The sequence below is a fragment of the Epinephelus fuscoguttatus genome, linkage group LG11, assembly GCF_011397635.1.
Source record: "Epinephelus fuscoguttatus linkage group LG11, E.fuscoguttatus.final_Chr_v1".
Classification (NCBI taxonomy): Eukaryota; Metazoa; Chordata; class Actinopteri; order Perciformes; family Serranidae; genus Epinephelus; species Epinephelus fuscoguttatus.
Window position 1 is genome coordinate 19,962,785 of NC_064762.1, and position 15,906 is coordinate 19,978,690.

At 44.0% G+C, this 15,906-nt stretch overlaps 1 protein-coding gene across 1 annotated transcript; it reads right to left on the reverse strand.

Annotated features, from left to right (window-relative positions):
• Window positions 1-12,425: 12,425 nt before the first annotated feature.
• On the reverse strand, window positions 12,426-15,589 carry mrpl19 (mitochondrial ribosomal protein L19). The gene is made up of 6 exons (XM_049589913.1): window positions 15,460-15,589; window positions 15,144-15,264; window positions 14,912-15,030; window positions 13,627-13,761; window positions 13,223-13,404; window positions 12,426-12,921 (listed from the first exon to the last, which is right to left on the reverse strand). Exons 1-6 carry the CDS (start codon window positions 15,536-15,538, stop codon window positions 12,700-12,702), a joined length of 858 nt encoding a protein of 285 aa, XP_049445870.1. The 5' UTR covers window positions 15,539-15,589; the 3' UTR covers window positions 12,426-12,699.
• Between the last annotated feature and the right edge of the window lie 317 nt (window positions 15,590-15,906).

Consider the following 15,906-nt stretch of genomic DNA (forward strand, 5'->3'; position numbering starts at 1 on the left):
ATGATAATATACCCATGTCATTAGGGGTGGACATTGCTAACATGTGTATGTGGAGTGTGTGTGTGTGTGTGTGTGTGTGTGTGTGTTAAGGTAGGTTTTAAAACAGGCTAGTCACAGTTCAAAGGAGGCCACAGCTTGCTGGCAAAGCCTAATACCTGCTGCGCCCGTAAAGGAAGGAGAATGAGGTGAGTAAAGTGAAATGAATGCAGCCTACCGCCACAGAGCAAGAGAAAAAAAAACACAGGGGCAGGCTGCGGATATTAGCGAGAGAACGAGGCTATCAGGTGAATGTGTGTGTGTTGGAGGGGAGTGGGGGGGGCAGTAGCTAGAAGGGTGAGAAAGGTAGAAGGAGGTTTTGATGTTTGGAGAAGGAGTGCAGCGGGGGAGCGCATCGTAATGTATCTATTGAAGTTCAGGCCTCTGTGTTTGATACAGTACATCTGTACCCCATTTCCCTGTTTTCCCCCAGCTGTGCACTCTCACGTGTACAGGAACAATAAGACCCGGGACCATAAATTCCCTCACTCGCTCTCTCCCTCCGCATCCATCTCCCTTAGCGTCCATGTTTCTCTCTTTTTATCTCCATCGTTCGCTGTCAGTCCTCCACACCCTAACAACCTCTCTTCCTCCCCTCCTTTTCGCCCCCGTTTTTGATATAATGTAATGATAGTAACCTCTGCTATTAGCTCTGACGTCTGCTTCAGAGTGCTGACTCGGCTGCAGCCCCTCATCGCAGACGCCGCGCCATAAAAAAAGCTCGAATTAATTGATTTCCTCTCAGCAAGAAGGGTCATGTCTCTGCTCTGGTTTCCGACATCTCTTACTCCCCGCCTCTTCCCTCCCCGTCTTCTCTGTGCACCCCTTACCCAAATCCCCTCCACCGCCGCTCTCCATGTTGCTGAAAAGTAGGGGGTATCAGTTGGCCCCCGTCAGGTCCACTGGGGTCTGGGTGCACGGTAAATGAAATATGGTAGCTGTCGCATTAGGAAATCCATTGAAGTTAATTAGGGCCGGTGTTCTCTGCGGAGCCACATCTGCTGCTGTTTAGGCGCCAACACCCCCCCATCCAGACGCTACTATGGGGACTGTGGTGGGGGAACAGGAGGGCCGGGGGTTGATACTGATGGGGAAACTGGACCTGGGGTATTGAGTGGTACTGGCCAGCGGTTGGCCGGGGAGAGTGGTAAGGAAGCTGAGGTCGTGACCTCCAGGTAATTCGTAATGGTGGCTGGATGGAGCATCGAGTAATGGATACTGCGTTGTTATCGGGGCTATCAGCTGGCTAAGCTGTTGTAAACCAGCCACTCCACACCCACATGCTATAACAACATGATATCAGCCAGCCAGCCGAGATTATGTCAGGATGTATGATATCAGTACCCGCCTTCATACACTGGTTTCATTGACGGTCAAGCAATGTCACCAACAAAGGAATTAAACCGTCTTATATTATTGGCCGTTAATGAGCTGTGAAACAGATCTTAGCAATTTGGTGGTGAGGGCTATTGCAGGGTAATGGGGTGTAATTTTGTGATGGCAGCTCAGATAGAACATTCAGAGGCTTTACCGTATGCCAGAGGATTTATCGTACACTCACAACAGCTGACTTACATCGTGAGGTGTGTGGGCTGTGGAGTGATTACGGCAACCAAACAATAAAGACAAGACAAGTAAACTCAGCGTGACAGAGCTGACCACTACATCGACAGTAGTCGCAGAACTCAAAGGGCGGTGTTTTGTCAAAGAGTGACAGACGCAGCAGGGTCAAAAGTTTAATGACAGAGTGTGTGTGAGGGATGGCGACCGGGCAGTGTATTGGCATGTAGACGAACGGTTCAGAGATGCCTCGAATGGCCAGTCACAGCTCTTTGAGATCAGACTCTGAGTGCTGAATTGATGGGTCAGATTCTGAATCATCCATCGGAGGGAAAGAGTGCCAAGCAGGCCCACGTGGAGTCTGCCGGCTGCTGGAGGGTTTGTTTTTATATCAGGCTCAGGTCAAATATTTGCAAATTAGTTTTACTTTTTTGCTTGAAGCTCCAGATGGGGAAGAGTTTACTGTATCAGAATGGTTTAAAGAGTGTTTGGTGAGGTGTCAGTCACAGAGTCGACATGATATTTTTCTGTATTCATTGTGTTGCCGCAAAGACCCCAAAGCTAATTGGATTTTAAAAAATAACTACAAACAGTTCTATGTTTTGGTATGAGCAGGGATGATGAGGAAGGAATTGCAGAGTTAAACATTTTAGTTTGACCTGAAACTTTATGATATATATTCATCGTGTGTATCAAAGTCCTGTTAAAGGGTAAACAACCTGGATTATATTTCCCCATGTTTTTGTGTCTAAGTGACTAATGGGAACTACAATATTTGAACCTGGTTCAGTATTGAGCAAGAGTGCTGCAGCCGGCAGCAGCAAATCAGGCTGCAGTGTAACCACTCGGGGCATTTGTGCATCTTCAGTTTACATCCTCTAAAAGTGCTAGTTTTTGCCACTGACAGACTCAGATTGTTATTTTAAGTGTCTTACAACAATATAGAAAGGATCCCTACAGAGATAGAACTTTTTATGAAAGAGTAAGATCCTTTTGTTTAACCAGAAACAGCCCCAAAATCGTTATCGCCAAACCCACCAGACTCCACTTAAATAAACAGTAATTTTAGCATGTATAGTGCCAGCATATTTTCACATCTAAATGGGTGAATTAAGAGTTTATATCAACTAAACCAGAGTTGGTGATTGTTGGAACAGTGGAAAGGTGAACCAAGACAATTTTTTGAGTCTTATTATGTTTCTGTCAACTTTGAATAAAGTGTATTTTATGATGATAAAATTATTGTTTATTTAAATGGAGTCTGGTGGATTTGACAATAGCAATGTTGGGACTGTTTGTGGTTAAAAACGAAGGATCTTACTCTTTGAATTAAAGTCTATCTCTGTAGGGATCCTTTCAATAATGGTGTCAGACGTTTTAATAACAATCTGAGTCTATAAGTGCCAAAAACAAGCACTTTTAGTGGACGTAAATAAACGGTGCACAATTGTCCTTTGGCGTTACATTGCAGTTTATTTTGAAGTTGGTGGCTGCAGCCCTCTCGCTCAATATTAGACCGATTTTAAAAATGTTTTTTGAATAAGTCAGAGAAATACAAACAAACAAAAATAAAACAACGAGAAAATAGAGTCCTGGTTGAAAAATACTGAAGTTACCCTTTAACAAAAAGATCACCTACTGATTCTTTAAAAAAAAAATCAGTTCCAAATGGTGGTTATTTGCCTTATTATTGTCTATTTGTTTAAGTTGATTAACTTTATATCACTTGTCGGTTTGATTATGACATCCTTTTTGTACTATTAAGCAACTTTTCACGTATGTCAAACAGATTATGAAGCCCTGCAAGGCAAATTTGTGATTTTGAGCAAAATAAATAACATTGACTTGATGTGACTTTCAATTATTGCCACACAAAGAAAAGCACATAAATAAGGACTGCATAGTTTATCTGTAGGTCTACCAATCAGCAGGAGAAAGAAGGTGAAGAAATGGTCACTTAACCTTTGTCAAATCACAAAATAACCCACCCCTGGTCGGCCATAACAGGGGGTCAGTACACCCACTGAGGCGGACGATCATTTGTCACCTACAGTTCAGCTCAGGGAGCATCTTCACTGTGTCATTCATCTTCACTTTGCATTCTAAGTGTGTGTCCGCAGTGTGTGTGTTTCACGCCATTTGTCAATAGTTCAGAGTGCATCTTCAGCCATTCGTCTTCAGCGAGCGTCTTAAGTGTGCATTCTTCGTGTCCATCTCAGGTCATTAGTGGTCGGCATGTATAATGGATGAATGGGGTGGGTGGCTATCAGGGTGATGTGAAGGGTCTCTCTCTTCTGTCTGAAACTGATGGGACGACTTAACACGATTGTGTTAAAACGGCTTTGTTCACATGGTAATTTGCATGCAAGAAATTCATGGCAACGCTACAGAAAGACAGTAATTATTTTCAAATGCTATTTACTGTAAATGCACAAGAATGACTCTGAGACATATGACACTGTAATTACAATCTAGTCCATGACTATAGATAAAGATCCTAAGATAAATATTTTACAATTTGGAAACCGTCTAATGTCTAAAGAATAAAATCCTTCACAACACAAAACAATTATTTTCTTATATTAAAGGGAAGGTTCATCAAAAAATCAAACACGCATATTCGTCCTCTTACCTGTAGTGCTGTTAATCAGTCTACATTGTTTTGGTGGGAGTTGTTGAGTGTTGGAAATATCGGCTGTAGAGATGTCTGCCTTCTCTCAAATATAATGGCACTAGATGGCACTCAGCTTGTGGTGCTCAAAGCGCAAAAAAAATAAAATAAAATAGAATAAAATGAATTAAATTAAGGGCGGTGGTATGGTGGTTAGCACTCTTGCCTCATAGCAAGAGGGTTGCCGGTTCGATCCCGGGCGTGGGAGCCCTTCTGTGCGGAGTTTGCATGTTCTCCCCGTGTCAGCGTGGGTTCTCTCCGGGCACTCCGGCTTCCTCCCACAGTCCAAAGACATGCAGATTGGGGACTAGGTTAATTGATAACTCTAAATTGTCCATAGGTGTGAATGTGAGCGTGAATGGTTGTTTGTCTCTATGTGTCAGCCCTGTGATAGTCTGGCGACCTGTCCAGGGTGTACCCTGCCTCTCGCCCGATGTCAGCTGGGATAGGCTCCAGCCCCCCCGCGACCCTCAAGAGGATGAAGCGGTTGGAAGATGAATGAATGAATTAAATTAAATTAAATTAAATTAAATTAAATTAAAAAACTTAGAAACTTAACGGCAATGTCCTTTTCCAGAAATCATGACCGGCATTGATGTAGGAACTATTTTCTTTCTACCAAACTACACCCACCAACCATATTACTGCGCAAAGGGAAGTGTGCATCTACTCATGGACGACAGGCTCGTGCTTGTGACATCACAACATGTTGACATTAAAAGCATCCTCCATGGCAGAGCTGTAACGTTAGCTCGCTCAGTGGTGCTAGGTGAGCTAGCAGTAGATGCACGCTTCCTTCTGCGCTGTGATACAGTTGGCAGGTGTAGTTTAGTAGAAAGAAAATAGTTACCACGTGAAACTGCTCACATCAAGGTCTGTGGATTATCTTAAGTAACTGAGTCATGATTTCCGGAAAGAGACATTGCTGTTGAGTTTATAAATGTATTTTTTTGGCACTTGGAGCACCACAAGCCGAGTGCCATCTAGTTCCATTATATTTGAGAGAAGGCAGACATCTCTATGGCTGATATCACGAACCCTCGGCAACTCACACCAAAACAATCTACACTGATAAATAGCTCTACAGGTAAGAAGTAAATCATGTCATTTTGATTTTGGTGTGAACTGTCCCTTTAAATCACTTGGACATTTGACCTCTGCTGTGCACTATGATGTATGTGCAGACTGTGACACCAGATGGATGTTTTCACATTAATCTGCTGAAGTTGGAAGGTTTCTCTGTGCTCACCTTAAATCTTGAGTGTAAGATGTGTGCATGATTTGTGACATCACAGCTATCAAGGAGTCAGTTGTGGTCAAACATGCAGCTACTTTGTTGACGCTTTTTATTCAATTATTAGAGCATTGTCATATGTCTTCAAACGTGCCTGGAGGGGATCTTTGAGTTGACCTTAACCTCAGCAAACAGGGTTAGTCATGTTGCCTCACAAGACCTTACGTGATGCACTTATTTGTTTGTTGACCTTCTCGACCCCAGGCCTTGCAGTTGGCCTGAGTTTCCTCGAACTGCTCTGGCTCCTTTCCACAGTCAAGCACTGACAAGCATTAAGGCGGACTCTGAATTCCCCATAAACGTGAATATCTTTCAATCTCTGCTCGCAGCACATGACAAAATATACGCTTCAGATTGTCAGACAATCTAAAGCGATGTGGTTTGGCTGGGAATCAAACGACTGTGAGCCCAGACTCGACTCGATCCACTCCCTCCATGTGTATCAATAGCAATTTGGGTAGAATTGCCTCTCAGCTGCTGCTGGATATGAGCGAAAAAAATGAGAGGAGGCAGTAAGACGAAGCTGGCAGTACCCGGTCCTGTGAATGTGTGTTCTGCCTGCATACTTGGCATCAGATCAAGGTGAATCTGGTATGAGCGAGGGAATGAGCTAAGGAAAGCGTGTGTGTGTGTGTGTGTGAGAGAGAGAGAGAGAGCAGTGTGTGTGTACATTTGCAGCCCTCATTAGTAAACTCCAGCCCCGCGTTCACAGTATGAACACGCCACTCCTCCCCTTCCCCTCACTCTCAGCCTCTCAACTAAATGAGGTTAATAAACTCAAGCGTTTACTACCATCACCAACACCATCCCTCCTCCCCTGCTCTCTCCCTTCATCTCTGCCTCTCTACCTCCACTGCGCTCCTGAGCCAGCGCTCCTCCACCTCCCTTCTCCTCCCTAAGCCTCCCTCCTTCTTTCATCTCAGCTGAAACGCTTTCTTCCTCTTTTCCTCACCTCTTTTTTATTGTCATTGTTGCAGGGCGAAAGCTCTGGGATTTCCTCCCTCTATTTCCCAGGACAGAGCTGCAATTACAGCTCAGGAGAGAAGAAGACCAGCTGTGCAGGGGAATTGGTATACAAAGCCGTCGCAGGGGAGACAAAGATGAGGGCGCCCCTCAGAGGCGAGGACGTGAAACTGCTCATATTTCCACCACAATATTTCTTCCTCACATCAAAGCAGGAGCATGCTTTCAGAGCGCATCACTGTTTTCCTTCAAGTACCAGGCAGGGTCATCATGACCAAACAGGAATAACAACCCATCATAACGAATAATGTGCTGTGTTATGACCTGGCTCGCTTGTCCTGAGTGTTAACACACACACGCATACACACACACAGGCTGTGGCAGGAACACGCACTGATACCAAGGAAATGTGAAGAATGCATCAAACAGCCTTGGGTGCTCTTATCTTAGACTGCATGTGGACAGGGACGTCCTAAAAGAAGAAAATACACAAAATATGATTAAAGAGAAGCCGTAAACATAAAGGACACACTCAGACAGCTGCGACCTGGATACGTGGAGGAATGCTGTTAGGGCTGGGCAGAAATAATATGTGGCACCGTGTCAATGCATCAGTTTGTGAGTGGCTTTTTTTCCTTTGTCTTAATGCTGATGGCCTCTGGGCATAGAACCAACCATGTACATGCCTTTAGGGAGTATTATTATACTATTAATATTTTAATTTACCCGCTAACCAATATGGGACATGTGGACGTGAGAGTAACATTTAAATAGCCTCCATGATTATCTGACATCTGACTGGATTACCTTCAAACAAAAGATTTATTTTAACCTCAGCTCTGGTCACAGTGTTCCTCTGATCATATGACCGCGGGCCTGCTATTCATCAAGGCCCAAGCTGTTAAACCCATCCACTTTTTACTGTATTGTGTAATACACAGCAGCGATGGTGCAAGTAACTGTGACTTTAAACACATTACGATCCATTCATCCTGTCAGTCGTACTGCCGCCCCGCCAAAAACACCACCAGACGAGTTATCATCTCTCAATACTTTGACTCCTCAGCCCTGGAGGAACTAATACATACTTTCATTTCTGGAACAGCTGAGCACTGCAGCCTTTAGTAGGCATTACTCTAACAGGACTAAACAATGCACTTATTGGGGACTATTTTCAGCTGCGCATTAATACACATTTGGTATATATCAAATGTGCTGACATGAAGCAAGTCAGTCCTCTCTTTGAGGTAAGCATGGGATTCATGGGAAGGGATGGGAAATGATGAGATTTTATTGATACCAATGCATCATTATTGATTCTGCGTATCGATTCAGTTCTTTATCGATTCCCTTATTGATTCCTGATCAATTTTCTGTGTGGAAAAAAAGTAGGCTTACACAGGTTTTCAGCATCAGCAGAGCTTTTTTATTATCCCTGACCCTGAGCACTTTAAACAAATTAGCTGCTCTGTGTCACACACAGGCAACGCAGAGCTGCGTCGCATAGGTGCTCCTGCGGTAATTCTATTCATCACACTGACCAGTTTTTGCACAGAACATACAGCATACTATAAGTCAGTGGCTCCCAACTGGTTTGGCCACAGATCCAGATTTCTCCATAGTCATTAGTTCAAGGTCCACTTAGTTCAATACATTCAGCATCATACCTGTGTTTGGCCATGTCGTCGAGCTAGTTTGCTGTCTCTTTCTCACTCTACAGAAGGAAACAACACTTCACACTTGTTGTTTACTAACTTGACATGTTTTCGAGTCACTTGCAGTCCATTCAGAATGGACCATGACCCACCAGTTGGGAAACACTGCCGTCACACTGTACAGCCCTGAAGCAGCACTGTTGTCTTCTGTCTTTGAGAAATTTGGCCTCTGAGCTACCAGCTGATAAGCTTGAAAGCATATGACTCAAATGGATCGGACAACTTGGAGCTGGTTCTCAACTGCAACCTGTTCTCCGCTCCCTTCTCTATTCATAGGAGTAATTGACAAGAAAAATATATATCAGCAGCCTTATTCTTTTAAGTTGGGCATCGTTCACTCAAAGTTTACTCCCCTGACTGAGGAAGTCAAATTTCTTTAAAATGTAAAACATTCAGTTCAAAGATTCTTGTACAGAAATGCACAGTATACACTATATCTTTAATAATGCAGTTTTCTAAATTAAAGGGAAACTCCACCAGTTTTACAACTCTGTGTACTGGTCACAGGGAGTATTACACAACCATCGAAACAGTGAATGTTTTCTGTGATTTTGGACGAGCTTTAATGAAATGACTCTAGTGACATCACTCATGTATTTCAGGGTAGGTTTAAAAATACAAAATTTTAACTGAATTGGTGGTGTGGAGATTGATAGACAAGAGTATTTACCAGGCAGTGAGGACGTGACCAAAAAAAACTACCGAGGTGTAGGATGCAGTATGTTTGGAGCTTGACACATGTAAGTAACTAAAAGTTAGAGTTTATCCTCCTGAGACTGGAACTTCTGTTTGGTATGTATTTTTAATTTCTCCTAGCTACTTGGGATCAGTAGGACCTGATAAGTGTTAAAAAATAAACATTGTCCTCAAATGAGATGATAATTAAGTCTCACTGTCTTCAAATGAGACGTTAATTACTGTAAGTCCCAATGTCCTCAAAAAAGATGATAATTAAGTCCCACTGTCTTCAAATGAGACTACATCCCAATGTCCTCAAACCAGACGACAATAAAGTCCCAGTGTCCTCAAGCAAGACCAAATCCCAGTGTCCTCAAACCAGACGATAATTAAGTCCCAATGTCCTCAAATAAGACGACCATTAAGTCCCAATGTCCTCAAACAAGACAATAATAAAGTCCCAATGTCCTCAAACAAGACCACATCCCAGTGTCCTCAAACAAGACAATAATAAAGTCCCAATGTCCTCAAATGAGTACTATCTCATTTACAGTGCCTTAACTTCTTACTGTTGCTAAAATTGTCAAATTTGTTGCCATATCAAACTACAAACTTTATTAATCATAAATACGTGATCAGGTTTTGGACCTTGTCCACTTTTATATCGGGAACAGCTAACAGACTAACTTGACAAAGATGGCGGCCATCTTGTTTTTACATGGATTAGTGTATTGTGGTCTTACTACCACTAGATGGCACAAAGAAACGTGTCCACAAACGAAGACAACGGGTCTAAGTTAAGTAGAATGAAGGATAAGGTGAATTAAACCCAAAATGTGATGTCCTCATATGAGGACACAGGGTCTTATTATAGGCTGTCTTTTCTTTTCTTTTCTTTTCCTCTCTTGAATCCTTCAACTCTGTGGAAGTGCGGTAGCCACTAAATAGCTGGAGTACCCTTTTAGTCAGTCACCCTGCTCTTGTCTCGTACAGTCATCCTTTCCCTGTTGACACTGTTGAACATATGCCATTTTGATGGACACTTTTATCTGTACATTTTTAGGATGCTTTGGCCCAACTGGAAGTGATCCCATGACCCTGGCAGCACTGCCAGACCCACTCCACACTGAATCACATTATTAAAATGACTGTGATGTGTGCCTGTTCAACTTCAGGCATCAGCTGCTCGCAATGTAATGTTTCCAAACAGCTGTCGCACTGTCGGGTTGCCTGTGCGAGTGTGTAACAAAGAGAGAGTGATGGCAGCAGGAGCCCCCGTCAGGCCCGTGGGACAGTCGGAGAGGAGCAGACGGTCGTGTCGTTTCACTGGAAACATATGGTGAAACTCAAGTGTGTAATTTACCTAGGACTACGGGTGGCCCCAAGTAACACGCACACACATGCACATGCGCACATGTACACACAGTGACAGGGTGTAATTTACCTGGGGCCTATGGGTGGCCCAGTATCCCGTTGCACTTGTCATACACACAGACGGCTCAAACGCAGTTCACACTCCCCTGGCAGAGACAGAGAGAGTGAAACTAATTTCCCCAGGCCTGCAGACAGGAGAGTAAGAAATCACACAATGACAGAGATGTTAGAGATCAGCGCACCGAAAGGTTCAGAGGCTGAGACTGCGTTTGGTGTATTGGCCCAGTGGAAGACATTACCCCCAAAATCTCAACCTGTGGGAGTCACTGCACACCCTGCATCACATCCTCTCCAATTCATCAACCTGACTCCTTTTCAAAGCTGGCGCTGTCCTCCCTCAGAGAGAGAAAGAGACGAAGGTCATGGGAGCACCGGCGGAGGGGAGGAAGACAGATTAGAGGAGTGTGTCCCTCCCTACATTCCTGCACTGACCTTCATAGTAGTGTGTGTGGCACTGTAGTTATCATCGGCCCACCATGCTTTACAGTCGGTTGTTGTTGAGGGGTGGGATTATTGGCTCCTCCAACCTGCATGCCCCACCCCGATTCCACGGCGATGGAGTGTATCTTGTTTCGTATGAGGATTGACAGACAGGCAGTCCCAGACGTTTACAGTTGGCACTGTTTGAGGTGTCTGTCTGTGAAGGCTGATATGATGGCCTGTCTGCAAGTCGCTGTGTGTGTGTGTGTGTGTATATATCTGTGTATGTGTGTGTGAGCTGGTGTTTGATCTCCTTTCGCAGCCAAGGGGCTTTAACTTCACTCCAGGTGCAGAGAAGTCAACCTGAGGGCATGGGAGGCACATACAGTTGAGATCACAACCTTAAAGTACTCACTCACACACACACACACACACACACACACACACACACACACACACACAAACGGAGGCAGGAAGTTTCCTTGAAGCATAAACTCACACTGAGTAACTTTGCGGTTTAAACTGGTCCAGTGGTGTCACCGTAAAAATACTTCTAGAGACTCGGCAGTGTGCTGTAGGATAAACAATCTGTTACCGCCTCCACACGTGAGCGTCAACCGTCCTGAAGAAAATACTGAGTGGAAAAAAAAGTTAAGGTGAAAGGGCCAGCTGGTTCAGTGGGCAGTATAATGACATTGTGCAGGACAGGCTCGAAGCGTACTGTACACAGACGCACATGGAGTCGGTTTTCGTTGCTGCAGGTCACGTCTGATTGGGTAAATACGGTGGAGTCTGAGAGGCCGAGACATACTTGTTCAACAGGTGCAGTTTGGGCTGAAATAACCCCAAAACCATTAACTCTTATCAGTTGCCGTACACCGACGTTAAAGGTCTCCACTGCACGTCTCCCATTCCATTAGCTTAAATGAAGCAGGAATAATCGCACTCTCTTTATTCCGCTGTATCTCCACACAGGAAATCTGTGTGGTCCATAATGAGCTCAGTAAACATCTGCTCCTCCTGTATTAAAGACCATTTTCTCCCCGTCTCATCCTGTAATATGGAGAAATTAGAGTGCAGGGACTCATTCGGCGTGTTTACACACACACACAGACACACACACACATTGGCGGAGAGCAGACATAACATAAGGAGTCCAAGTGTTTTTATACTACCCCAACTGACGCTCTAACATACCATCTCAACACCACAATTTTCCATCCACAACAGTAAAACACTACCGGGTGTCCTTGGTGTGTACGGTCCCTGAATACCAGGGTGTGTTTTTTTCCGTTTTTTAAAGTGCATGGTACTGGGGTTTAATCCAAGAAGCAGGTTTACTGATTTTCTGGAATCTTTTACTAATTTAAAGCCCCTTAAATGTGGAATATGTGACTTTTAAGATACTTTTTTTTAAGAGTTTTACATCATTAAACTCAGTAAAGCTGCTTTTTTGGAACAAGCCCCTCATCATTTAACTGAAATAACACACTGTGTGTTTATTTAGCGTGGCAGTGTTTCCATCAAAACACTGAGAGACACAACAAAGGCTTGGTTATGCAACTGCCCATGGATGCGACATATATGGAGGAACAGCACCATCTAGTGGCACAAAACAGAAACACACGTGTCTTCAGAGAACAAAATGCAAAGCTTGGAAGGTTTAATAGCTTTTATTATAGAAACAGCTTCATGGATGTCATAGCTAAGGCCCGTGACACTGACAAGACAAACAGAAGCAGACATGACTCCTCAGACGACGACACCAGCTTCCATCTTGGCTCCTCCGCGCCTACACTGGTGTATCTGGAGTAAACCATTTGGATTGTTCCATGTCCTTCCAATCCTCATATTTCAGTCTTTCCTGTTCCTGAAAAAGTCTGTTGATGGTAAACTTGACGAACGTTTGCATTTCAGGAGGATCGTCCTCACTTGCTCATCTCCTTCTGGACCTCGTCGAGGATCTTCACCTCCAGTTCGGACGTGTCGTACTCCTTCAGCATGTCGTACTCCTGCCAAGGCTGTGCCCACTTCTGGGCGTGCTCCATCTGCTCCGGGGTCAGGGCCAGGTCGAAGCGGATGCCTTGGATGTTGAACTTGGGTCGTTCCCAGCGTTTGGACCACGGCTTTGGCCGCATCTTTACCTTGACCTGGTGAGTAGACGGAAGCGCGCAGTTACTTGACATGCTAATGTGATGTAGTCCTTGTAAGTCAGACTAGGCGTGTATTGATGATAACTCTTGGCCACAGTAATTGTGAAGTGAAAGTCTGCTATCGTGTAAGATAGCACGATAGCACGATATCAGTGTTACTAGAAATTATACAAATAAAGATCCAAGCAGCTTTATAAAAAGAGCCTGAACAATAGTAAGTACAACAAATAAGTCCGGAGAAGCCCCGTTTAATCCAGCTCTTTGTTATAAATCAAGATCCATCCTTGAGCTCTCTCACCTTATTGACAGGCACCTCTCCAGTGATGGGAATGGGCACCGGCTTCATGTCCGGGTCCACGGTGCTGTACTCGCTCAGAGCGTCTCTCAGATACATTAGGTTATCGTCCAGCCTCTTCTCCAGCTTCAGCACTTCAATCCGCTGGATACGGGGGCTGTAGATCTCGTAGCAGATCTCCACACCTGAGCCACACACACACACACATTAAGAAACACATGATTGAAGCAGGTGTTTTGCCTGAAGGCCACCAGGTTCATGGCCAACACTGAAGTAGAGATGTGGACAAATATGGAGGGACATGTACAGGCAGGCTTTACACTGAAAAGCACTATAGTTTCACATTTACATTACATTTATCACAACAATTTGGTTGACTCAAAACTAAGAAAGAAAACAACCCTCACCTTGGCCATCAATGATGTTCCTCAGGATAAATGTGGCTCCCAGCCCCTTCCCACCCCTCTGGATACAGATGCCAACAAAGCGGTTAGTTTTCCCACTGGCGTTGGGGTCGGCCATGGTCACGGCCAGGATGCTCCCTTAAAACAAAAATCATTTGCACCATTTAAAGTGGAAATAGACAAGGCTTTTTGTATTTTAACTTATAATTTGGAAATGAAACATTGATTGCAAGATTAAATGGCTATAGAATAATGACACCATCTACGTTTAGATTGGTTTCTTATAAGCCTCTCCTTCACTATGCAATTCTGGCTGCCACTCCGTACGGTCTCCCAGGAAAATGAAGGCTCAATTAATGGCACAAACCAAAACAGGAAGAGGATAGCACTTTTATTTTCCTCGTGGCCATCCCCAGTCACCAAGGACTATCAATGTAAAAGCCTTTGCACACTGATTCGGCTTTTTCCTTCTGATACTGTCACACAAATAGGACCTCATATTGTGTCAGTCACATTTGCACACTGACACTTTCGCCTGTCATTAAAGTTTTCTGAACAGGTTCAGAGTTTTTCACATCTGTCACAGGCCAGACAGAATTCAAGAATCAAGAATCAGTGAAGAAAATGTGGCAGTGGGACACAGCCACCACAAGACAGAGGAACAGGTGACACAATATCCGCTCATAACTCAGATACAGTAGCTCACTTTCAACAGATCAGATAATAATATTCAGGTGGATGATGATGATGAGGAGGAGGAGGATGAGGAGGACTGTACACAGTAAGTAAGTGTGGAGACAGAGAAGGAGGATAGCTCCGCCCCTTCATGTAGCTGTGGTGCCAAATGCATAACACTGGGAGAGAGTGGTGACAACCAGATAAGTGACTCTAGTGGAGAGAGGCAAAGGAGGGAAATGTGTATGTTCATTTTGTCTCATATTGCAAATTGTCTTAAGGAATAGAACAGTAAAACGCATCGGACTCAGTGTACAAGGATAGTTGATTTAAAAATAAAAATGAAGGCCAGTTACTGAAGCGTGGTTGTATCCTGACAGCTGGGACAACTAGCTTTAGTGACGAAATATTACATCCACCTGTGATAAATACACTTGTATGAAGTGGAAACTTTGTCTATATGGGGACTTGGACTAGCAACCCTCAGGTTCCCAAGCCAAGTCCCTATGGGCTGAGCTACTGCCGCCTTCTCCAGGTGTCAAGATGAGAAAATGAAATAGTTTGGGTGATCTTACACCATCACCTCAAGGTGAGAATGTAACCGGTTTCTTACCAACATAGAATTCAGGGATATCGAGCACCTTCCTCCGGCGGATCATGTCTTTCCTCTCCATGAAGAATTTAAAAGGGTCTGTTCTCTGTCTAGGAGGGAGGAACTCTGGGCTCAGCACCCTGAGAGGAGAGACACAACCGGGACAACACGTTAAAACACATTACCGTGCACAGTATGCAGAGTTAGTGTGTGTATCAGTGAGTGTCAGCTGGAGGTCGCATAAACATCATACTTCCGCTGAGACACCGCAGTCTGTGTTTTATCCACGATGATAGGTTTGGATGGAGGGATGAACTTTGGTGGCTCCTCGCTGCTTCCCGCAGCAAGACGACACACAGATGTGGATATGAACCCTGTACGTAACAAGACAATAAGACGATAATCAGTCAAAGTGATGGGAAGGTTGAAAACTGCTAGCTAACGTTAACAGTGAACCGTTAGCCCCGTTAGCTCGTGGCTCATGGCTGTACACGTACTGCTTATGTTTAAAGGCTGACAGCACATTATAAAGTATAACACATAAACGGAAGCTTGTTCGGTTTACTTACGTTCATTCTGGAGCCGGAGGTTCCGTAATAGCCTCAGCGAAAACATAAATTTGTCCAGCCCTACCGCACAAGCTGCCATGTCTGACCTTCTGTTGTCGCATGTGAGCTCGGACGGAAGCCGCGTAGGGCAAACGTCACTAAAACGCACTTTGTTTGACTCTGCAGTGAAGTCAGTTGTCCACAAGATGGCGGAACTGTTATGTCGGTTATAAATACATAATATTATTTGGTCCTATTTTAAGTGCAAAATTGTGCTGTTGGTTTCTGAAGTACGCACCCAAAATACTTAAAAAATGGAATAATTCATTTTAAATTAAATTAAATTAAATTAAAATTCAACATATCAAATTATGTTTGTTGGTCACACATTAAGTCGTCACTACACAGTGTGCTACAACGTATTGTGAAATTCATTTGTGCTTAGCTCCAGAAGGCAACTAACAAATA

Excerpts from the sequence above, each read along its gene's own strand:
- mrpl19 (XM_049589913.1), bottom strand. The coding sequence starts at position 15,538 with ATGGCAGCTTGTGCGGTAGGGCTGGACAAATTTATGTTTTCGCTGAGG. Across the intron at positions 15,031-15,143 it reads ACTGCGGTGTCTCAGCGGAA|GGTGCTGAGCCCAGAGTTCC; the intron begins GTATGATGTTTA and ends CTCTCCTCTCAG. Across the intron at positions 12,922-13,222 it reads GAGAGGTGCCTGTCAATAAG|GTCAAGGTAAAGATGCGGCC; the intron begins GTGAGAGAGCTC and ends TCTACTCACCAG.